The 23,506-nt window shown below is 40.5% G+C and overlaps 1 protein-coding gene across 5 annotated transcripts in view; it reads right to left on the bottom strand.

Annotated features, from left to right (window-relative positions):
- Positions 1-23,506, bottom strand: part of fn1b (fibronectin 1b) — a 27,518-nt gene extending 4,012 nt beyond the window's left edge. For 2 of the 5 annotated variants that reach the window (XM_051888044.1, XM_051888361.1), the window contains exons 1-38: positions 23,161-23,506; positions 22,877-23,002; positions 22,517-22,654; positions 22,256-22,387; positions 21,747-21,884; positions 20,147-20,308; positions 19,550-19,747; positions 18,882-19,064; positions 18,467-18,643; positions 17,421-17,573; positions 17,143-17,271; positions 16,747-16,887; positions 14,154-14,266; positions 13,080-13,248; positions 12,782-12,958; positions 11,927-12,055; positions 11,475-11,564; positions 11,147-11,341; positions 9,297-9,575; positions 8,453-8,716; positions 8,261-8,355; positions 7,362-7,530; positions 7,081-7,167; positions 6,338-6,529; positions 4,835-5,113; positions 4,230-4,418; positions 3,999-4,088; positions 3,624-3,890; positions 3,422-3,538; positions 2,694-2,867; positions 2,439-2,594; positions 2,194-2,307; positions 1,647-1,946; positions 1,356-1,543; positions 1,014-1,101; positions 735-926; positions 364-453; positions 37-225 (exon numbers count right to left, since the gene is read on the bottom strand). In XM_051888044.1, the coding sequence (XP_051744004.1) occupies positions 37-225; positions 364-453; positions 735-926; positions 1,014-1,101; positions 1,356-1,543; positions 1,647-1,946; positions 2,194-2,307; positions 2,439-2,594; positions 2,694-2,867; positions 3,422-3,538; positions 3,624-3,890; positions 3,999-4,088; positions 4,230-4,418; positions 4,835-5,113; positions 6,338-6,529; positions 7,081-7,167; positions 7,362-7,530; positions 8,261-8,355; positions 8,453-8,716; positions 9,297-9,575; positions 11,147-11,341; positions 11,475-11,564; positions 11,927-12,055; positions 12,782-12,958; positions 13,080-13,248; positions 14,154-14,266; positions 16,747-16,887; positions 17,143-17,271; positions 17,421-17,573; positions 18,467-18,643; positions 18,882-19,064; positions 19,550-19,747; positions 20,147-20,308; positions 21,747-21,884; positions 22,256-22,387; positions 22,517-22,654; positions 22,877-23,002; positions 23,161-23,320 (6,229 nt within the window). In that variant the 5' untranslated portion in view covers positions 23,321-23,506. The remainder of the gene's footprint in view (positions 1-36; positions 226-363; positions 454-734; positions 927-1,013; positions 1,102-1,355; positions 1,544-1,646; positions 1,947-2,193; positions 2,308-2,438; positions 2,595-2,693; positions 2,868-3,421; positions 3,539-3,623; positions 3,891-3,998; positions 4,089-4,229; positions 4,419-4,834; positions 5,114-6,337; positions 6,530-7,080; positions 7,168-7,361; positions 7,531-8,260; positions 8,356-8,452; positions 8,717-9,296; positions 9,576-11,146; positions 11,342-11,474; positions 11,565-11,926; positions 12,056-12,781; positions 12,959-13,079; positions 13,249-14,153; positions 14,267-16,746; positions 16,888-17,142; positions 17,272-17,420; positions 17,574-18,466; positions 18,644-18,881; positions 19,065-19,549; positions 19,748-20,146; positions 20,309-21,746; positions 21,885-22,255; positions 22,388-22,516; positions 22,655-22,876; positions 23,003-23,160) is intronic. The other 3 variants (XM_051888127.1, XM_051888218.1, XM_051888284.1) reach the window with 3 other exon arrangements.

Raw genomic sequence — 23,506 nt, 5'->3', positions numbered from 1 at the left:
ACATGTGGGTGTAACGTGATGCAGTCTGGGTCTTACCAGTGATGGTGGCATAGTTCTGGCCAGCGACAGGACGTGGTAGAAGCTCATGAGGCCGACCACCTGATTCTTCATAAGTAACGTAATATCCTGTAATTTGTGTTGGAGGGGCTTGCCAAGTAAACGAGATGGAACTGGAGGTCAGGGAGGTGAACTGAAGGTTGGTAGGAGACTGAAGAGTTGGCCGAGCTGTGACGAAACAGGGCAAAAATAAATTTCATAAAGGTCGTTCATGGAAAATGTCAATCACTTTATTTTGAGACTTCATGCATTAGCATTAATACAGTGTATTACTCTTCCCACATGGACAAATTTGCTTAGTTGTACCTGTGGTTACAGTCATTGTGAATGGATGGCTTCGACTGTTTCTGTTCAGTGTGTACATGTTGACCACATACGTTACGGCTGGTTGCAAACCTGAAGTATGAATTAAAATTCTTTCAATAAACAGCAATAATCCCAAACATGGTGAAATCATTTTTGGGTTTATCTAAACCAATCAGGATGCAACATTTGCAAAAAGTACCATGTTATCCCTAAAGATTTTGGACACTACCATAATGATAATATCATTGTATTCTTTGAAATAACTTATCAAAGAAGTTGATAATTCCAGGTTCAGTTTACTCATTGAGCTGACAGTGGTTAACAATTAATGCTGAAACTGATGGCCTATAGGCGTTACTTGGATTATGTACCAGTGACAACGTAGATTCTTTGGTCAGCAGGAATAGTTTGGCTGAAGGTGGGGTTTCCTTCATTTTTGGGTGTCGCTTCAATAAGGAAACCTGTCATTGGCTCATTATTGACGACGCGCCATGTGAGAGTGAATGAGGTGTCTTTGACATCAGTGACACGGACTCGGCGAGGAGGGGTTATATCTGTGGAGCCAAAGAGATTACAGTTTCTATTTATTACAGGATACCAATACTAAAAAACACTCTACTATAATCCATATTATGGGGAAACCCATTTACTGTCTGCGGTGGTGATTTCTCCAGTGAGTGGAGTACTCCTGTCTGAACCCCTCAGTGCATAGACATGTACATCATAAGCGGTGGCCACCTGGAAGTAAACAGCAGATATTTAGGACTAAATATTAGTCATGATTGGTTAAAAATAGCAATGTTTGGACTCATTTTGGTTCTCATTTTCTTATAACATTGAAATGCAACAACCAATGTGTCAGACATCCTATATTTATTACCTGTTTATTGGAATACATTCTGAGATTTGAACATTGTCCCTGGCAATAAATATTTTTACTTGTGACCACAAAGATTAATGTATTTGTAAATGCAAGAAGGTAGACGTATTACCATAAGCCCGGGCACTAAGACTCGTGTAGAGTCAGGTGAAACATTCATTTCTTTGGCTGTGGTATACTGGTTCTTGGGGGAGACCACCACACGGTAACCAGAAAGTCTGCCACTGGGTGCTTGCCATGCGACAATAAAGGAAGATGGACTAATGTCCAAAAACTGGATATTGGTTGGAGCAGGAACCGCTGAGAAAGGTGAAAGAACACAAATCAGGACAGATCCCCCTTAACACTCAACCCCATTAACTGACTAGCTTGAAAAGCTAAGCTGAATTACAATGTGCCATACCAGTGGGCTGAGTCTCCTCATGGGTTGTTTGCTGAATGCCCTCAAGGGTACGGTCTGGGTTACGTCCTTTCATGGGAATGACTTTAATGTTGTACGTGGTTCCTGGGCGCAGACCCTGGAGAACTACACTGTTATCACGACCACTTGGGGCTGGTCGGTACTCTCGTTCTCCCTCCTCTGGACTAGAGTACAGAACCCTGTAGGAGGTCACTCCTGGAACCCGTGGAGCATCCCATGTCACAAGCATGGAGGTGGAGCCCACATCAGAGAAGGTCAGGTCTCTTGGATGCTGCAAACTTGCTAGAGATTTGAAAGGGGAGTGTTAAGGGAGTATGTATAGGGTGGTTTGGTATAGTTGCTAAAGCTTAGCAATATTAACTGGAAGGATGCTGGTTCGAGCCCCATAAGGAACAAGCCATGATCCATTGACCCCTTATGCAAGACACTTAACTCCAGGCTGCTCCAGTAGGACAAGCTAGACCTGAACAATGATTTCAAATGTTAAGATGTTCAATGGGTTAAAATATATATATAAAAAAACACTAACCTGTTGTAGCTTTCTGGACCACTGGGGTGCTCTCTCCTTCCTGGCTGAGAGCAATCACATTAATTGTATACTCCACTGTGGGAACCAAGCCTCTGATGGTCATTTCTGTACGCTCTAAAAAAGGCAGAAACAGAATAGTTATTATACCAAGTCCAAGTACTAAGAATTAATTCTTCCAAGTCAGCGTCAAGGTCATGAGTAGAAATAAAAATTGATAAAAGTTTAAAGAGCAAGAGATGTCTCACCAGGGCCGACCACCTCAGAGAATGTTGGACCTTGCCCATCCTTGGGCATCCCTGTTACTCTGTACCCTGTGATGGGACCTCTAGCTGGGCTCCAGCGGACAGTCAAGGTATTGTCTTGAATATCAGTAACATCTAAATCTGATGGGGATGAAACACCTGAGAATGGAGAAAAGACAATACAGTCACAAGAAAGTTGTGGTAAGCTAATGGTAAGAAACTGTAATAGATAAAAATGACTTGTGCATGAGCACTTACTTCCACCTGCAGTCCTGTGTGTGATGATGACTGGTGTGCTGGAGGCTGGGCTGTCCCCTCTGCCGGTCACAGCATACAGCGTGATGGTGTAATCGGTGTCTGGCCGCAAGCCTTGGATGGTAGCAGTGGACTGTGTTCCTGGAACAGTGAACTCTCTGGGTGCATCTCTTTCCCCTGGGAGTCAATAAGAAGGAATCAATTGCATTTACAAGTTTAAGTGAACTTGCAGCGGCAGAACACAACAATGTATCCTTCAATGCAAATGAGCTGCTGCTCCCCACCCCGCTTTCCAGAAGAGGGCGGAGCCTACAGCTTGTGCCTCGGATACTCTGCCAAGAAAATTACTCACTGATCTTGACTGAATAACTTTAGTAGCTTTAATAAGAATACATTTCTTATTTGAATGCTGCTGTTAAATGCTCTGGCAAGGAGATAAACATGGCAGACTGTGTACAACTTATTCAGGCCAGGGTTTATGCTAATAGGGCATAAATAGTCCATCAGCAGTCGTTGGCGGTGCCTGTGCCATGTGATGTCACATTCCGTAGAAACTGCAAATGGCTTATTCTGAGATACTGCTTATGATTTATGGGGATTAAAAAAGGAGGAGGTGGATTTTTACCATTATAGGGTGGTTGTGTACACACACTGCCGACACACATTTATGTTTAAACAACATGTAAAAGTGAATTTTGCATAATAGTTCACCTTTAAATCATTTGTCATACCTGTTTCGCCATGTGTGATCTTGTAGTAGCGTACAGTGACTGCAGGGGCATCCCAGGAGATGGTGATGCTAGTGGGAGTGGAGGACGTCACAGCCAGGTCAGTGGGAGCGTCAGAGACTACAGGAAGTAAAACAGGAGTCGCATCATTCTACCTCACAAATATTTAGAAAAAAAAAAATCTTTAATTTCCTAACTTTTTTACCAGTTGCTTGCGTTCCAGTAAGAGGTAGACTCTCTACATTGCTGCTGACAGCGTAAATATAGACAGTGTACTCTGTCTCGGGGGCCAGGTTCACCAGTGTGAAGTAATTTCTTGTCGGGGGAAGTCTCTCCTCTTTAGGGCGCCCATCCCTTGTTGACTGATAGCGTAGGCGGTATCCCGTAATGACGGAACGTGGGGCCAGCCAGTGCACGGTAAATGAGTTGGTGGAGACATCAGAGAAGTCCAGATTTGTCGGGGAATCCAATTCTGTAAGGATGAGGAGAAAAATAATTAAGTGGAGGAACTGACAGACTTGAACAGAGAGTGGTAAGAAAACTAGTAATTTAATACCATTTCTTATATTCAAATACATACTTGTTTTCTGAACACCAGTTACAGGTTCACTCTCTTTGTCATCATAGACACACACTACTTTCACCAGATACTCTGTGTTTGACAGCAAGTCTGAAACAAACAAAAAAAAAAAATTCAGAATCAGTAGATGAAACGTGTTTGGACTGTAAAATGCACATGGAACCAGCCATCTTGTGATTTGTTTCCTAAAGGGTGAAATAAAGAACTTTGAAAGCATTAGTAAACTCTTACTCTGAAGGACGTAGCTATTGGTGCCACCTCCTACGTTGACTTCCTGAGTGTCATCATCGTTGTTTGTGGGATGAGAGCGGATGACAAAACGAGTAATTTCGGATGGCTGAACAGAAGGTGGGGTCCATAACACACGCATGGAGTCTGAGCCCACCTCAGAAAAGCGCAGATTTGTGGGGGCTGGAACAGCTAAACAAGAGGGCATTGAGAGAGAATAATGTCATAAACTAAGTCAAAAGTTTGTCAGCACTGATTATAATGTGTTGGCTAATTTGCTTACAAAAATGCTGTTTAACATGAAACAGGAATACAATGAAGACAAACAATTTGATACGCCACCTAGTGAATGCAAATGCAAAAATATTCCTAGAAATTCATCAGTATTTTGATGTAAGCATATTCAAAAAGGTAAGGAGTTTGAGAAATAGCAAATTGCTAACAATCTTGGCTAGCGAGGAAATAATCAAATAAAGTGGTTTAAGCGAATGATGGTTGGGGGATGAGGGTCTCGGCCTCTCTTTTACGTCCATATTTTCCATTCCTTTCCCACTTCTTTTACTCCCACCCTCCGAAATGTAATAATAAACCTATGTGGGATAATTCACCAGTTTGGGTTTGCTGTGTGATCACCGAGGGCACGCTCTCCGCCTCATCTGTAATAGTGGACACACTGATTTCATAATTGATGCCTGGCTCCAATCCACGAATAGTGTAATAGCTGACGGAGGAGTTCACCATATCTTCCAAAATAGGAAAACTCTGGCCGGCCGTAACAACTGTAATATGGTATCCAGTAACCGCTGGGTAATTTAGTGGGGTCCATTTAATTCCAATCGTGGTATCCGTGAAATCAACAAAGCTGAGATCACCCACCTTGGGCACATCTTTAATCGGTTTACAAAGATGCATTCATGGGAAGGGAGAGAGAAGACAAGACAAGACACACAGAAGCAATGACAACGAATAATTAAGACAAGCAGCAAATTACTGTTCTCAAGCCATCATTGGCTAATTAATAATGAGAAGACATGCACACAGTAATGGAAAATAAACAGGCTTTCGATTTGAATTAGTCATACTACAAAAAAGATCTCAAGCATACTACAAAAAAAGAAAATGTCAAGCTCCAACTTCTCTAGCAACTGTCAATTGCAATAGATATTTGCAAACATTTATAACCAAATGTGAAACAACCATGCTTGTTGAGAATTACACAATTATTTTCATGATGCACAAACAGATTAAACAACACCAAGGACTTGCATTACTGGATTTTCTTAGTAATTTATCGCTCTATATTAAAAGCAGCTGTCTTTGTGGATCTTTACAGGCTGTGTGTGTGATGCATCTAAAAGGATCTGCAGCATTTAACTAGAGCAGAAGCAGGATTATGTGTTGTAGTGGACATAGTTCAGGGCTGAAGACTGAGCTTTTGGTTGGAGCCGTGTGAGGAGTGAGCCATGAGTTATCACCATTGTGGCCTTGAGCACTAACTAGTGGACAGAACATGGTGGTTTGGCTTCCACATAACATCTTGCAGGAATAACATGCCATCTGTTGAGATGTGCTTGTTGTTCTCATTCAGTGCTTGTTTTTTCCTTTAATGACTTCTTCTTAGCTTTTTATTGCTGAGTAGCAAAGTTGCTGTCTGTATCACAGAAAGTCATATCTTGGTTAGGTTTAATACCTGATACTATATATAACTGTAAGGATAGGTTTACTAGCTAGTTGCCATTTAATTGTCCATTGTTGACGCAATCCCTGGGTCTATTCATAGGCACTGAACCACAAGGAGAGAGCAAAAAAATTGAGATTGCCGTGGCAAAGCTGACAATAACAAGGCCTATTGGTTTCACTCTTGATATTTAAATAGCATACTTGTGATCAACAGTCTTTTATGTATCAGAAATGCTTTAAAAGCAGCAAATGGCAAGAATATATGCCAAATTGCAGTCAATGTGAACACCTATTTTTGGCTCACTTTTTGGTCCATGATAATCAGGTGATTCTCTGGATCAGTCATGGTGGTTTTGATCCAGCAGAGCATGGCTTGAACTTACCTTTATTTATTTTTATTACTATACTGTTCACTATAGATGGGGTCTTACCTTGCGTAATGGTGGTGGAGATAGGCTCACTCTCTATGTGGTTTTTAACGGTGTAGACACTGACATTGTATTCAACTCCAGGACTCAGGTTGTCAAGGGTACATGAGGTTTCTTCTCCTTGAACAATCTCCTCTTGAGTAGCTCCACGCTGCCCATTGGTTGGTGTGCACGTCACTCTATAGCCAGTTATATCTGAGAGGATAAAGGGGATATTTCAAGCATAAAAAATAAAAATGGACTCTTGGAAAATATTATTGTGACAGTACTATGGTTGAGGGATGGTAATACCATTTGATTACCATATTCATATACCACAGGGTTAGGTTAATTATGTATATAGGTTCTTTAAAGAACACCATGGGGTTCTTCAATAAACTATGGTTTGTATTTTTATTTTTTATTTTTTGGTAATACAATGAATAACGGGATAAAAATAAAGGCTAACAGAGAGTGTGTAGAGTTTAGCATATACAAAAAAGAGAAAGAGTTAGAATTAAACACACTAAATGTAATAATAAACATGACAAATAGATGAAAGATAAGTAAACACACAAAGAATAGTTGGAGCAAAGGATTACTGGAAGAACAGATAATTCCCAAGAAGAAGTAATGGGATGAAATTAACCTCAATATTTGCAACCAGTCACATACACACACAGCCTACACAGATGGCCAAGGTTCAATAGCATGCTTCAAAGAAAGGGTGAACAAGGATAAGAAGTGGGTGTACAGTCAATATTTACCCGGACTTTTGGTTCTGCTCCATCTGACATTGAGGTTACCAGTGACAGGGTTAGACACCACATTCAGGTCAGTTGGTGGGGATAGGGCTAGTGTGATAGAGCAAAGAGGAATTAGAAAATGTATGTACTACTTTGAGCCCTTCAATACAGGCTATAAGTCTGAATAACATTTCATTTAATCTCTTTCTTCAGAGGTCTAGAAATAAACCAGCCTGCACTTTTTGCTCTCTAACATTTAGACAAAGCAGGATTGACTTGAATTAGACTCATCAGTAACTTACATGTCACAACTTTATTTGTGATAGGATTGCCATGCTGTCGGCCATTGAACAGGGGCTGCAAGCTGTAGGTATACTCCAATCCTGGAGTCAAACCGGAAATGTAAATTCTGCCTTTCCCAGAGGTCTCTTCTCTGGGAGCCTCACCACCTTGGCTGGGCCTCACAGACATCTGAGAAGAGGATACATATTCTTAAGACAGGAAGTCAAAGTTGAAACGTCACAGGGAAATACATACTTTTTTTTTTTTTTTTCTGTAACACCTGCTGGAAAATCCTGATGATAAGAGCTTAAAAGGATAGAAGGCTTCAGAAGGGCTTTCTTAATCCCCTGGAGTTACTTTTATGATGGATGGATGCACTTTTTTGGGCTTCAAAATCGTAAGCGCCATTCACTACCATTATAAAGCTTGGAAGAGCCAGGATATTTTTTTAATACAACTCAGATTGTGTTCGTCTGTGAGAAGATAATCATATACACCTACTTGTAGGATGGCTTGAGGGTAAGTAAATCATGGGATTATTTTTCATTTTCGGGTGAACTATCCCTTTAAGGTGGTCAGGCTGGTTCTTGGTAATGGTAGCTGGTCCAGGGTGGTCTACCAGCTTGAACTGTTCACTAGGAGAACCTGATGTTCCATTTATGACCGTTATTGACCAGCTTGTACTTGCTAGTATCCATATAAAACCAGCTACCATAAGAAGCTGGGTTTTCCAGCAGGGAATGGAAACATTTAATGAAAGGTAGATGATGTACCTCCACAACTCCTGAGTGCCATATGCAAACTCCAGAACGTGCCATCAGATATATAACATTTACAATATAGCTATGATCTCTTCATCTGTTTTACACAAGAAACTGCTAATGTGGCAACCAGGAAATTGTAAATTAAGTGTTTATACCCTATAGCTGTATCGTGCTACGGGGATCCAGGTAACGATGATGGCCGTGTCTGTGACTTCAGTGGTGAATCGAGGAGCATTACCCGTTGGCTGAGCTGAAGAACAAAAGCAAAAGAGAGGATATTCAAAATGAGCACTCCTTGGAAGGCACTACTACACTATTGTTTCACCTCAGGAGAAAAGGTTACGCACATGTTCTGAAGGCATCAGTGATTCCCTCGCTGAGCGTGCTTCCTTGCTCTGAGTGTAGAGTGACTCTGTACTCAGTGTCAGGCTGAAGGTTGCTAAGCTGGTATTGAGACACATGGCCAGGGACCTTCAGCTGTTTGGGGCTAGAGCTGCCAATGCTGATGAATAGACGATAACCTGTGACCTGAGCTCTGGGGACGGACCAGATGACCAGAGCACTGTCATCAGTGATATCAGTAAAGCGCAGGTCAGTAGGGGCATCAGGCTCTGAAGGAAGAGAATGTTGAATTGATGTTTACCAAGGAAATGTAGGGAAAACTTTGACCTAGATGGTAAGCAGGGCTTGACATTAACATCCGCCAAATGCGGGTGGATTTCAGCAGTGTCATACAACGTAGTCACTCTTAAAAGCCACTTTGGCAGGTTGAATTTTATGTATAATATATACATTTTTCAATTGTAGTCTTTTAAAAAGTCAGTTATGTTTTATATGAACGCAAACAGTTGAGAAAGAAAACGCATGTGTAACAGCATAATGGATCAGCGCGTCAGGTCTTAAAGTGACAGCAGCCTAACATACCTGCTGCCAAATTATGAGATATTATTAAAAATATCTATATGGCAGTTTTCCCCATGGTATAAATGTCAAAATTGTGGCCATTGAAAATGCTGAGTAGCTAGTAACTTTGGAAAGCCACTAGCCACAGTGGCTGGTGAGCAAAAAAGTTAATGTCAAACCCTGATGGTAAGTATGACATAAACATAACTATAAACAGATTTAGCATCTTTTGTTAGTTGCACTCTAAAAAATGAACAGCTCAAAGTCAAAGGTATGGATGCCACTCACTTGTAGAATGCTCCCCAACCAAAGGTTCACTCTCCACTCCTCCGCTGACGGCATAAATATGAAAACGGTAGAGTGTGCCAGGATGCAAGTGCGTGAGCTCAGCATAAGCATTTTGCGTCACAGGAAGCTGAAGGGGTCTCTGGGCCCGGCCGTCTGTGCTTACAGGCGCAAAGTTCACGCGGTATCCTGAGACCTCATTAGGAGGACCAGTCCAGGTGATGGTGATCTTTACATCGGTAACTTCATAAAACTGCAGGTCTGTGGGAGCTTGGACCTCCTCTGTTAATGAGGTGGAAAGCAAAATAGCAATATTTCAGTGCTCTACTACAAGGAAAGGTATGAATAATCAGTAATGTAAACACAAGAGTTACTTGGGCAAGCTAGGATTAGGTGTCTGTTTAAATCCTAACCAAGTATAAGCAAAAATAAAAAATAGTGATGATTAGTTTGACAAGTACCACTAAATATTTATTTAATTGGGAATGTCTGTATCTCCTGCTGAAAAGTTGCTGCATTGCTGGTCCCCAGCATGGGAAGCAGGAGTGCTACACCAGCTTAGTTTTGCTTGAGAACAGCATGACTAAGCTGATCCATTAGCTAGACCAGCTTAAACCGAGCATAAACCAGCCTGGACCAACATGGAGTTCATGCTTGTTTATGCTGGATTTTTCAGCAAGGTAATCAATGCATGCTTTCTTGGAGTTCAAAAAGAGTATAGAGCTCTCTATTAGCTTCAAAAGAAAAACAAGATTCCACAAGGAAGAAAAGACTTTTCACAGTTCTCATAAGGAAGTGTGTTTTTGGTAAAAAGACGTCAACTGGCAAGACAAGAAAAGAAAGACACTCAAAACTTCCCAGTCCATCCTTATAAAGTTGTTTTGGCTCTGACTAAGCACTAAATCTCATAGCTCAGTCATTTGCTAGAGTCAGCTCTCAGCGTGAGGAGGCAGAGAACTGGCAGACATCTTTACACGTGAGTGAGAAACTTGGGTACTTTCACTAGCTTAGTGAATTGAGTAAATAAAGTTGTTTGAACTCAAATGCAGACATAAAATAGCCTACTAGGAGTCAGGCCTGGTTCTATGAGGGTGCAAGCAAGCAAGTGCACCCTCAGTTGATACTGTAATAATATATTGGCGAAACAGATTTGGCAAGCGCTCCATTGCATATTTGTGTTTGCGCTCTGGAGCACGTCAAATGTATCTATTTGCAACGTGTTTTTGCAGCGGTGAGCAATGTAGCCAATCAAAGACATAGCTGTTGATCTTTTGAATGCAACGGCCAATCAGAGGTGTTTACTCCACTCACCACTCAAAACCATAAAAAGTTTTTATTTAGTGCTGAGTTATGCAGGCTCATGAAACAAACAAAGTGTAGACATGATGTAAGATATTTATTGTGCATTGTTGGCAGCTTCATTGATTATAACAGAACTTTGTGAGATCGCGATGAACTGACAAAATCACAGCGTTATGACTTAATAATAATAATAATAATAATAATCTTGCTAATCTGCTATGGTGGAACCATTGCTTAGCCTACATCTGCACTTTACTAGAGCACCCTCAGTAATTTCAGAAGCACCTCAGTGACTTTATTCTGGAACCGGGCCTGCTAGGAGTGTGTGGGTGTAAAACATTTTGACACAATCAGAGGTACGAATACGAATGTTGAACTAACTGAAAACAAGAGGAGCAGCAGAAAGCTATAAAAACAAAAATTAAACTGGGAGGTGCAACCTGCAACATGTCTCAACATGTCCTCCTCTGTCTCCAGATCATTTCCTGTCACTTTCTACTATATCTATCCAACAAAAGAGAATCCCAAAAAAGGATCTTCTGAACTCTTACCAGGCTGTTGCTCTCCAGAGGTGCTGACCTGTAGGACCAAAGGTACACTCTCCATGTTGTCTTCCACTGAGTAAATACTGACATTGTATGACAAGCCAGGTCGAAGGTCACTCAATGTCACAAATGTTTGAGTCTCAGGGAGGATGAGCTCAGTACTGCTGCCCTCCACTGAGGGTGTGTACACCACACGATAGCCTGCGCACATACATTACATGAAAAAATTGTTGATTCTACATTTCTGTACATTATCAGCAGACAAACTAAAAATGCAACTTTAGAATACAACTAATATCTTAATTCACAAATGTTGGTACACAAATTTGCTCACCAGTTATAGGTGCTTGGGGTTTGGCCCATCTTATCACGATGGACGTCTCTTGGACATTTGAGACCTCATAATTGGTTGGAGCGTCAGGTGCTGTGAATAGACAGACAGTTAATTTAATGTGCAATAAAATCTGATGACTGCCCTCTAGCAGTTGGGTGGTAAATGTAATAAATTTGTTTTGAACAACTGAAAAGTTCAGGTTGTCTTAATCAAGAACTTCAAGTGGCAACCCATTCTTAGCATCAAACCAACAACAAATTTTGAGCAACAAAATCACGTCAGTAATGAACTTTGCTGTTTGCTCTGCAAATGCAATGTGAAAAGCACCTAAACAGTAAAATTGTTTAATTAAATGCACAATACTGTTTCATGCCTGGTACAAAATATTCATGGCTGTTTAATTGTCTCAAAAAGTTAATTATGGTCCCTATACACAGTGATGGTCCTCTTACCAGTGGTCTGAGTTGTTGTCAGGATGAGATTTGTATCTCCTTCTGGATTGACTTCAAAAACTTTGACGTTGTACCTACGGCCAGGCAGAAGATCTTGGATGTTCAATGATGTAGTTGTTCTTGGGAGGTCTGTGGAATTTGGGGGGGGGGGGGGGGGGGGGGGGGGGGGGGGGGGGCAAGAGTAATTAATAAAAGTCAATTCAATTTTACAAAGTCACGAGAAAACCTGAGAGTTATATTCATAAAGGGTGTAATCAGTTTTGGTTAATTCCCAGTAATGTACAGTAACAGATAATATACATTTGTAAGGATAAGAAAGGTATCATAAATTTAGCTTCTTTACTTCATATCAGGCTAAAAAAATGTATTTGGTCCAGCCAATATTCATGGGAATTCTAGAGTGAGGAGTGTCATTAGTCATCAGATGTTATGCTTCTGCCGCAAGTCGACGGAAGCTGGATATTATAGAATATAAAGTTGTAAATATGGATATTTTTCTTACAAAAACCCATTGATTCACTTTAGAAGGCCTTTATTAACCCCCTGGAGTCGTATGGATATCTTTTATGATGGATGGATGCACTTTTTTGGGCTTCCAAATCGTGAGCACCATTCACTACCATTATAAAGATTGGAAGAGCCAGGATATTTTTAATATAATTCCGATTGTGTTCGTCTGAGAGAAGATAGTCATATACACCTAGGATGGCTTGAGGGTGAGTAAATCATGGGATAATTTTTGGGTGAACTATCCATTTAAGATCATGCAAGAGCTTTCCTTCCCACAGCCGTCATGTTGGGCATTAATATTTCTATTCCTTTTTTAACTAGTGGCATGTCTCCAACTATACTCACCAATCACACGTGATGGGGCTCCTTCTTCTGAGAGTTCATATGCCACTCTAAAACCAGACACTGTGTCGGATGCAGATACCCAAGAGATGACGAAGCTGCTGGAGGTGATTTCGGTAACGGACTCTGAGGTGTCCACCACCGGCGCAGGCTGGGTGGTCTCACCCTCTGCTTTGGCCACTGCAAAATGGGGAATGATGTTGAATGAAGTTTTTATTTTTTGTTTCAATAGCAAGGTTTTTGAAATTCCTATAAAATAGAAACAGAATTGAAGATAATACAAAGTGGAAAATCTACATACGAGAGCCATATGTAGTGGTGAAGTCAAAGCGAGTGACCTCTCTAGGTCCATAGCGCTGAATGCTGATCAGTTGACCCTCATAGGTCAAGCCCGGTTTAAGCCCTGAAATGGTGTAGGAGTTGATGTGGCCAGGAATGGTTGCCTCCTTCCAGGGTGAGCGTGTATTTTTCTGTGAAAGGAAAATGTTTGTTTATAAGACAAGATTTTGTGTTACATTTGGCATTAAATTACACAAACAAGTATTAATACTGCGTGAGGATGTTTCTAGTGGCTGAGGGAGCAATAGTAAATTTTTCTGACTGCTGTAATCAATCTCTTAATATATATATATAATTTTTTTTCTGTTTTGGAAATTTGTGGAATCACTATATTGGGTTTTTTTGTTTGCTGGGAACACAATAAAAATGATTGGTGTTGTGGTGAAGTAAATGCTACAGAAAAAAACATTTTTACATGAAAACATTAGGTCAAGAATTTAAAACATGAAGTACATTCTATATTAGTATTCAATTCAAGTACTCATAAAATTAAGTAAAACCTACTCAACTTTTCTGATACTGGTGTTGTGATCATGCACTGGGGCATGAATAATTAATAAGGTTGATTTTTTGCTGTTTTTCAGCTGTTTTTATACTGTTTTAACATTGCTTTTATTGTTAGGTTTAGTAACTTGATGTTTTTGACATCTGTGGAACCTGGAAAGCCTTTCTTTTAGCTAATCAGAAAAAAAAAAAAAAAAGCACAATTTTGCAACTTTCCACTGAAGTCCATGATTCATTGTGTCAGTTTGAAGAGTAAATGTGTGTTTTTAAGTTCAAGGACTGTGGCTTGTTTGTGTGTGATGAAATCTCATCATGCACTTTTAGTATAGGAGATCATCCCTTGCCGACGGAGGTACACAAACATTCTCTGAAGGGACAAAATGTCTCTTGTTCCAGGAATCTGGATTAAAATCGATGCTGTTCGAATCTTCTTTACTGACATAAACTGTCACTAAACTATATTACCATATATACCAGAAAAATCCAGATCTGAAAATCCTCAATGAGAAATGTACAAAACAAAAAGACTTACAACTCTCCACTTGAGGATATATTGTGTAATGTGGGCAGACTGGGGAGCGTTCCATTGGATGGGATGGGAATTCGGCTGATTTCCAGCTTCTGTGATGATGACCCGAACAGGAGCTTTTGAGGAGGACGATAAACAAATAATGATTGTTAACTGACTGATTAGCTAGTTTCATATTGTAAATGTCATTTACTCTGCAGCTGTATTTAATGACATATGAGACAAAACATGTGATTAATTCACAGTGAAGGAAAAGAAAACAAAGAAAAGGAGAGATGACTTTGAAAACAGTCTGTTTCATATTAAGTTTGGATAAGGCAATCAAATCTTTTGTCTGGCCAGATGTTTGAAAATGGATCAAAATTACCCCAGTTTGTCAAGTGAGGGGTGTTAAACAGTCCAGAGGATGATTGCATGGGTGTGGTGTTAAAAATCACACCTGGCCAAAACATTCTGCACCCACTTTACCCTTTATTATCCATAGGCCTTCACAGAGTTTGGTTAACAGCTGCATGCAATTCAAGGCGGTGAGATCATTTTGAACAATTCTGATGTCTCCTTCACCTTTGGCAGAAAATACATCAGCTTTTGTGGTATCAAAACCAAAATGGGAAGATGGTAACCCAGATACAAATTCACAGTGGCCCTTCAAAAGCACAACCGTCAACATATAGTGTTAAAGACAATCATTTACAGATGGTCTGTGTACATAGTGCGGCTGTACTTTTTAGGTTCTGTGAAGGTCGTAAAAATACAGCTCACACTTTCCTCAAAAAAGACAAACTGCTAACAAATGGCAACCTGTCTTACATTACTTATTGCTGCCCCTACAAGCCATTTGGTTGCAAAGAATCGCAACTGAACATCAAACCATGGTATTAAAAGCTATAAATTCTGTTTGAGAATCACATTTGGTATTTTGCACAAGTTTGCCGAAACCATAGACTAAAATAAAACTCTAATGTTGATCAAAGGCAGGATTTTCATTGAATAACAACTAAAATTTCGGTCCGTTTCTACCACAAAGCTGTAATTTGGTTTCAGATGTGAAATATACAGTAGTGCACGAATCATATGAACTACTTTTATGGTTAAAAGCGCTAGTAACTTAAATGTGTTTTTTTTTTTTTTTTTTTTTTTTTTTTTTTAGAAAATAGCAGCCTACAAATTCTTCTAAACATCTTTTGTCCTCCATGGAAGAAAGAAAAAAAAAATGGCATAAACATCTGTCCTATCTGCCTAACTTCAAATGGTTAATGTTTCCCCTGTTGAGAGGTTAGATAGAGGTTGATCTACATCTGCTGAATTTCAAAGAGGTTGTTGTTTGGTAAACGATGGGTGACAGCTCTTTTAGTGAGACCATTTGAGGCTTTTAAAAGAAAAACAAACATACATAATCAAGTGTTATTCAAGTCAAAGAAGAGTAATTGTGGGAAAGTGACTGTTGCATAGGCGTAATTTGCAGGTGGGACGGGTGGGACATTCCCCCACTACTTTTTGCCAAAGTCAGATTTGTCCTCACCACTTTTTGAAAGCCACTAAATAATAGCAGACTTACAACACAAAGAAACAGCATCTCCAATCCGTCTTTCATTACATTTTAACTCTTTCCCCACCAGCGTTTTTGAAAAAAAGTTGCCAGCCAGTGCCAGTATTTTTGATCATTTTCACAAAAATTTTTATGGTCCCCAGAATATTTTGTTGTATGAATATCTGAACATGCAATATCTTACAAATTTATTAAACAAACAAACAAACAAAAATCAGTTTTATTTCAGCTTCATGCATTCTTTTATCAACATGTGAATGTGGGTAATTTTCACAACAAAAAAAAGCAACATTTTGAGCTAAAAGCTGAGAAAATCGCATTTTTGTCAAAGACTACATCTGGAACATAAATGGAGTAGATTGAGTCCATCAACACCCCCCAAAGCATGCACAGTCTTAAATCTCATCCTGGGTCGACATTTCATTCGATAACGTTAGGTGGTTTTGATTTATATGCTGTTTAATTTTGATGATCGCGTTATTTTACATATGCATCTTCTTACATATGTTATCGCTTGTTTCTGCTTCTTCTTTGCTTGTGTTTTGATCAGGAGATTCAGTACTCTTTCAGAAGATGCGTAATAGTGCCCTCTACCGTATAACAGTGAAAACACGGAAAGCTGGAAAATTCCGTCAATGGCTGGGAAAGAGTTCATTCATACATGCTTCACAAAATACATTTGCGCATTGCACTCTTTTACCTTCGAAAAGATGAAGTAAAGAGATGAAGCTTTCCATTTACATATTTAGATTAAATATACCTACCACTCTCATGAATGGAGTACACAAATTACATGAAACTATCATAAAAGTGCTTGAATATTATATATAGAGTTACAATAATTTTAGGTTTCATCATGATAAAATTTAGGTTTTTCTATTTAGATTTAGGTTTCATCAGGTTTCCCCCCATTAAAATCACCATGGTACCCACCACTTTTTAAGACAAAATTATGCCAATAAACTGTTGGCATTAACAGTATTGCTTCTTGCCATTTACATTATTTTATTTAAACTAGGTCTTTTATGAAGCTGTGCAATCTCTTACCAGTAGACTGCAGAGGCTCACAGGCCAGTTCTCCAATGCCGTTCCCATAGCAGGAACATCTATACGGGCTGCCTTGGATGACCTTGTTCCATGTCTGGCCAATCTGGTAGAACACCTTGGTCTCGGGTTCCTGGCACTGGTCTAAAGGAAAAGAATAAATAGTTTGTGCAGACAAAGTAAAAATAGTCTTTCTTTCATTTCAACTCTGACATGTCTACAAAAACTATTGTTTAGAATGAGTCTGTTCGATTTGAATTGAAGGAAACATGGACCATTCATGTTGTAAAATACTTTGAATGTATAAAGGGAAGTTCTAACATTTTGAGAAAAAGGTTAGAAAAAGAAAACAGAACAAAAGGCTGAGCATAGCAACAAAATTAGCAAATGCCAGCTTACCGATGGCATCACATTTCCAGCGACCACGGCCTTGGCCAAAGCATGTGCAGTTCATCATGTAGCCCTGGTCATGACGCTTCTCGAAGGTTTCATTCACGTCATATGTCTGTCCATTCACAACGCACTGGTCTGAAATTCGTTAGTTTTTGAACGTGTTTATGATGACATATTTTGTATTTAGTGTATTTCATGATGTGTCATGTCCAGAACTACTTTTTTGTTTTTCAAAAATCACCAGTATATTTGTAAGATAAGTGTATTTGGGAACATCGAATGACCTTTGAGCTGAGTGTGGGAAATGCAGTTCCACTCCCCGCGTCCATTGCCCTGGCACGTGCAGCGCATCATGTGACCAAGTGTGTCATGGCGCTTGTCCCACTCGTCACCCACGCGGTACATTACATCATTCACAGTGCAGACTTCCTCATGAGCTGGATTAAAATGCAGAAAGTGAATTTATGATTGCGTTAAAAAAACAAATATTTATAACACGGACTTCTATTCAGAATGCATGTAATGTTCGGTGTCCATTCTGATCTCATTCTCCCTGGATCAAAGCCAGGAATCATGTCTGGTCTGGAGTGGAGCCAGGCTTAAAACCCTGACAAGGGCGGACCCCATAGATCCAGTCAGCGGAGCCACAAATCAGTACCACATTACATGGTCTTAAAAAATCCAACTCCCTTAATGGCTCTTAAATACAGCTCGAGAACTCATTTGCAGGCCACTGAGTGTCATGGCCCGAGCACATAAATGACCAATTAAGGCCAAAAAACCTATTACTGTCTATAAAACCTGACTTCAGCTAAATGCATTAAAAAGAACCAGTAAATTTAAATAGATAACAATCCACATACTCCTACTGGCACACTGAGTACATGAAATCTGTAAAAATGCGATCTTTATGTAGCTATGTGCTGAAATCTTTGAGTATTTACAGTATACTCAAAGTTCAGTTTGAAATTTTGGTAACACTTTAGTTTAGGGTCCAGTTCTCACTATTAACTAGTTGCTTATTAGCATGCATCTTACTAGGATATTGGTTGTTTATTAGTACTTATAAAGCACATGACCATATTCTACATCCCTTAACCCTACCTAATACCTTAACGTAATAACTACCTTACTAACTATTAGTATGCAGTAATTAGGAGTTTATTGAGGTGAAAGTCGTAGTTAATAGTTCATTAATAGTGAGAATTGGACCCTAATGTAAAGTGTGATGAAAATTTTTATTTCTAAGCTACTAATATATTTCCAATATTACACTCTGAAATGCTGGGTTAAAAACAACCTAGGTTGGGTTGAAAATGGACAAACTCACCAGCCATAGGACAGAATCCATATTTCCGCTCCCCATCATAGTCAGTAGTGGTACCACACCACTTCATCCCATCACGACGGCCATCAGATGTGCAGTCGGTGTAGTTGCGTCCATTATACTTGAATGGGAACTGGCACAGAGCGCCATTAGAGTTTCCTCCACGGGTCGTCACAAGCTCTGAAAGACCAAAGAAAGAACAATCAGACAAACCAAGAATGAAAACTTGACCCATTACTCTAGTGATGCAGGCCACCATGTTTTATCTTGGTCAACCAGCTTTACTAGAAAGACATGTGAAAGTGCAATGTGGCTAGGGTGGTCCAAACCAAGTATGGACAAGTATAGACATTTCTGCTGGTTTAAGTTGGTCTGTTCTGCAGGGAACATGAAGAAAGAGGCTCTGAAATGTACTTACGGTTCTTTCCGGTACAGAATGAGTACATGCCATCACTGTCATAGTCAGACGTGGTACTGCACCATAGCTGCCCATCGGTTCGGCCCTCAGAAATGCAGGAGTAGTAGGTGTTCCCACTAAAAACAAAGGGGAACACACATGGCTGCCCACCAGAGTTGCCACCATAAACCTGGGACTGTCCATCTGCGTAAATCAAAGAGAGGATAGCATCAATCATTAGAAATGTCCCACCAATATTTAAAAAAATTCTATAGTCATTCCCCAACTTTTTGGGAGATAATCAGTATGTGTCATTGGGTACAGAATGAGGGTCAATGGGTTGTCCAAAACAGTTTGTTTTAGGCCTTTTCCCTATAGCTCAAAGAGTAAAGCACAGGCCTAGCAATGCCAAGTTCATTGGAACGATTCCCAGAGAATGTACTAACTGGTAATATGCAAATTAAACGCTTAGTAAGTCGCTTTGGATGAAGCGTATGCCAGATGCACAAAAGTAAACGTTTTTGCCATTTTATCCATAGAAATAGTAGAAATGGGTGAGAAAGGACTTGAACCTACATTGGTCACATGACCTACAAGTTTCAACAAGGTTGTAAAGTAAACATGCACGTTAAGTTCTAAGAACTGTATAACACACTAAGTGTAGAAAATATCCCGAATTTAAACATCACCTTGCTCCTCGCAGCTGATTCCTCCTCCAACACAAGTGCACAGCATTTCCTTGCTGCCCTGAGTTCTGATCCAGCTCATGCCATTGAAATAGGACACACCTGAATCGGTTTTACAGTTACCCTCCTCAAGAAGTTCAGACAGGACGTTGACTTGGTTCATCACTGTTGTAACTCTATGAGCCACGGAAGAGCCAGAACCTAGTCACAAAGACAACAGAGACAAGCCGTTTAAGCTTATGGCCAAAAAAATAATAATAAATTGCCTTGTGGGAATAAAAATTCTAAAGGGTTCCTTGTTGCACTGTATTTTAAAGTAAGTGCACTTACGTGTACTTACAGTGTACTTACCTAAGAAAGTACTGGGTAATATAAGGTAACTACATGGGTTACGGTTAGGTTTAGGGGTAGGTTCAGGGTTAGCACCTAGTTATTACCCAGTTATTGTAAGTACATAGTATGTACATGGGGAACAGGACTGTAAAATAAAGTGTTACTGGGTTCCTATTGGTCAGATCAGTCCCATTGAGAAATATGATTCTATTATCCTACTGAAATTAATTAATTATTACTATCTGACAGCAGACTTTGCACACTTACCAATGGCAGGTGTTGCATGGGAAGCAGCATGTCTATCACACTTCCACTCTCCACGACCGTTGCCTGTGCAAAGACACTGCAGAGTGTTTCCATTGGAGTCAGTTTTGGTCCAAGTCTCACCAATACGGTAGGAGGTTCTGGTGTCCTGGTCATTACAGCGGTCTGGAAAAGACAGTGCAAGACATGTAGTAAGTGGTAAGTGGAACATAACAAACATGGAGAAGCCGCTTTACTAAGAAACATTCATATCCATTCATCCCACCCTTTCTCTTCCGATCGTCATGCTTGGCACAAGCTTGTTTAGGAAACACTTTCACACCATCACACTTCAGTAGGTCTTTATTTATGACCCATGATGAAGTGTTTTCCGACACTTTCCAAGCAGAACAGGTGAAGGAAGCCAAGATCTTAATAGTGTTTCTTCACCCACACCACTTCCTTTCACTGCAAGACTTCAACTTCAATAGCCCTGCAAACTAGTGCACGCTGTAATTTTCCATGCGCATAATCTCATCCAGTTACAGGAAGCTTGCAGCTCTACAGAGCTCATTGGTAATTATAAGGGTGTGTCATGTAAATAACTACAAAGTCACGAAAGGAGATGGGAAGAGGGATGGGGAAAATGTGTGAATGGGAAAAATGTGTGCTTTGGAGAAAAAAAAACAGGACCTTAGAAACAAGTAGGCGTCTACTGAGCAACAAACACAACAAAGAGGTGTTTTTAAAAAATCTCTCACAAATTTCAAGTTTTTTTTTGTTTGTTTTTTACTGATGTTGAAGATGTGCAATGGAAACAAGCTAGAAAGAGCTGTGCATGTAAACCTCACTCCTCTGGCCTAAAGAGGTGCGCTAGTGGTTGACACCTAGAGACTGCGGTCTTTAGCATCCTTGTTAGTGCACTTACCTCCCACACCATTGACCCCGGTTTGAGGCCCGCACAGAGCGGGGTGAGTAGGACCTGAGGGGCTATACTTGGTGCCATGACCCGTATGGGAGTGAGGTTTAGGGTGGTGAGTGTAACGGAAGCAAGCTAGTGAGAGCTGTGCATATGAACCTCATTGCCCTGATCTCAAGAGACTGTGTCCTTCTTAGTGTGCCCGCCTCCCATGCCGGAGACAACGGTTTGAGTCCCGCTCAGAGCGGGTTGAGTATGATCTGAGGGGCTACTCTTGGTGCCATGACCTGGATGGGAGTGAGGTTTAGGGGGGTGAGTGTAACGGAAGCAAGCTAGTGAGAGCTGTGTGTGTAAACCCCACTCCCCTGATCTCAAGAGACTGCGGCCTTTAGCGTCCTTCTTAGTGTCTCCGCCTCGCATGCCGGAGACACCGGTTCGAGTCCCGCTCAGAGCGGGGTAAGTAGGACCTGAGGGGTTACACTTGGTGCCGTGACCCGAATGGGAGTGAGGTTTGGGGGGGGGTGTAACGGAAGCAAGCTAGTAAAAGCTGTGTGTGTAAACCTCACTCCCCTGATCTCAAGGCTGCGGTCTTTAGCGTCCTTGTTAGCGCACCTGCCTCCCATGCCGGAGACGCCGGTTCGAGTCCTGCTCAGAGCGGGTCGAGTAGGACCGGTTACACATGCAATGCTGAAAGAAGACTCTTACTTCTGGATGTGCAGGTGATGCGTCCGTTGCCCTCCCCCAAACAGGTGCAGTCCACTATCATCCATCCTTGATAGGGTTTTTGCCATGTCTGACCAACCACATATGAAGATCCCTGTGAGTCATCATAGCAACGCTCCGCTGTGAAGATACAGTAAATTTAGCATCTTGTTCTTACCACTCGGGTGTGGCATGCTGGCATGCTGGCATGCCAAATTTCCGAAAACAGTCATAATCAACCAAGCAACAAATAAACAAAGCAACTAACAAACAAATAATAACTAAATCCACAAGTCATTGCCTATACATAACCTTAAATAAATGAATAAAAATACATGCATAAGCTTTCAAAGAAATACAAATTAAATTAAGTGACATTTTAAAATTATTTTAAAAATAGTCATGCCTTAATCCCTTCTTTACAGCTGTTTGCAAACAACTTCAATATTTATACAGAATTACAGGAATACCTATTAGTCTAAAGACAAATGCACTGGTAAACACTGTCTCACCAACGGGTTTACAGGTCCACTCTCCCTTTCCATTGCCAAGACACACACATTCAAGCATGTAGTCTCCAGTGTCGTGGGGTCGTGTCCAGGTGTCCCCGATTCTGTATGAATTACCTCCTTCATGGCAGCGATCTGTACAGAAAAAAAAAAAAAAAAAACTGATCAGTTTAGTAGAATAACGAGGGGGAAAAAAAACACTTTAATGTGAGCATTTTTTTTAAATGTACAATTCATACTTTTATTTTATTTTATTGGACTTACTTGCGATGGTGCAGCTAATTTTGCCTTTACCGGACCCAATGCAGGTACAGTCCCATATCATGCTATCCTTAGGTCGCTCGTAGGTCTCTCCGACTCGGTAGGAGCGCGCATTGAATTTGTCATAGCACGTCTCCTCAGCTACAGGTGCCAAAAATTAGCATATAAACGACATATAACTTGATTTACAAAATACTACAAATTTATTACTTAAATAAAGCTTCATAGCCTATTAAACACAGTCAGTTCAGCGCCGTGCGTAATTGCGCGGTATTGCGCAGTCACAGAAACGCATTAGGAAAAAACGCAACCTTAATGTATCAAAGATCAGAATGAAAGAGTCTTAATCATAAAAACGGTCACCTGCAGGTTTGGATTTACACTTGACCCCTGAAGCCCCCTCACAAGTGCAGATGAGAGTGCTGTCCATGTACGGGCGCTCCCAGTTATCGTTCATCCTATAAAACCGACCATTGTCGTTGCATCCATCTACAGTTAAAAAGATAAAATTAGCGTATATATTCCTATATACAACACCTATGTAGTCAACTTTTTTCTTGTACATTGGTCTGATTTATGATATGCCCTGGAAAGTTTGTTAGATTAGATAATTTTTTTTCTTCAAATAAATAAGATGATGAACTTACTTTCATGGATGGCTAAACTCCTGGCTTCCTCGTAGACCGGGTCCAGACTGATTTGTTGCTGCGTTTGTCTTGTACTTTTCCCTGCAGATTTTGGCATACAGTGGACAGATCCCCCGATGCACAGCAGGAGCAGAAGCTTCTTTACTGAGATACGGGTCATTTTCACCCGTTAAGGAGAACAATATTTTGTGTGTATGTGTGTGTCAATGTGCAGTATTTTCTGTTGCGCACTGAAGAGGAAGGCGCGGAAAGGTTCGCGGAGGCTGATTATCTTTGCGCACGTTTGTTTTTCAGCTGCCTTCCCCTGACTGTACTGAACCTCCGCCGTCCAGCTGATGTGGGACGA

This window comes from Ctenopharyngodon idella, chromosome 1 (assembly GCF_019924925.1).
Source record: "Ctenopharyngodon idella isolate HZGC_01 chromosome 1, HZGC01, whole genome shotgun sequence".
Classification (NCBI taxonomy): domain Eukaryota; kingdom Metazoa; phylum Chordata; class Actinopteri; order Cypriniformes; family Xenocyprididae; genus Ctenopharyngodon; species Ctenopharyngodon idella.
The sequence above is the reverse complement of the archived record's forward strand: the minus strand, read 5'-3'. Positions and strand labels throughout refer to the sequence as shown.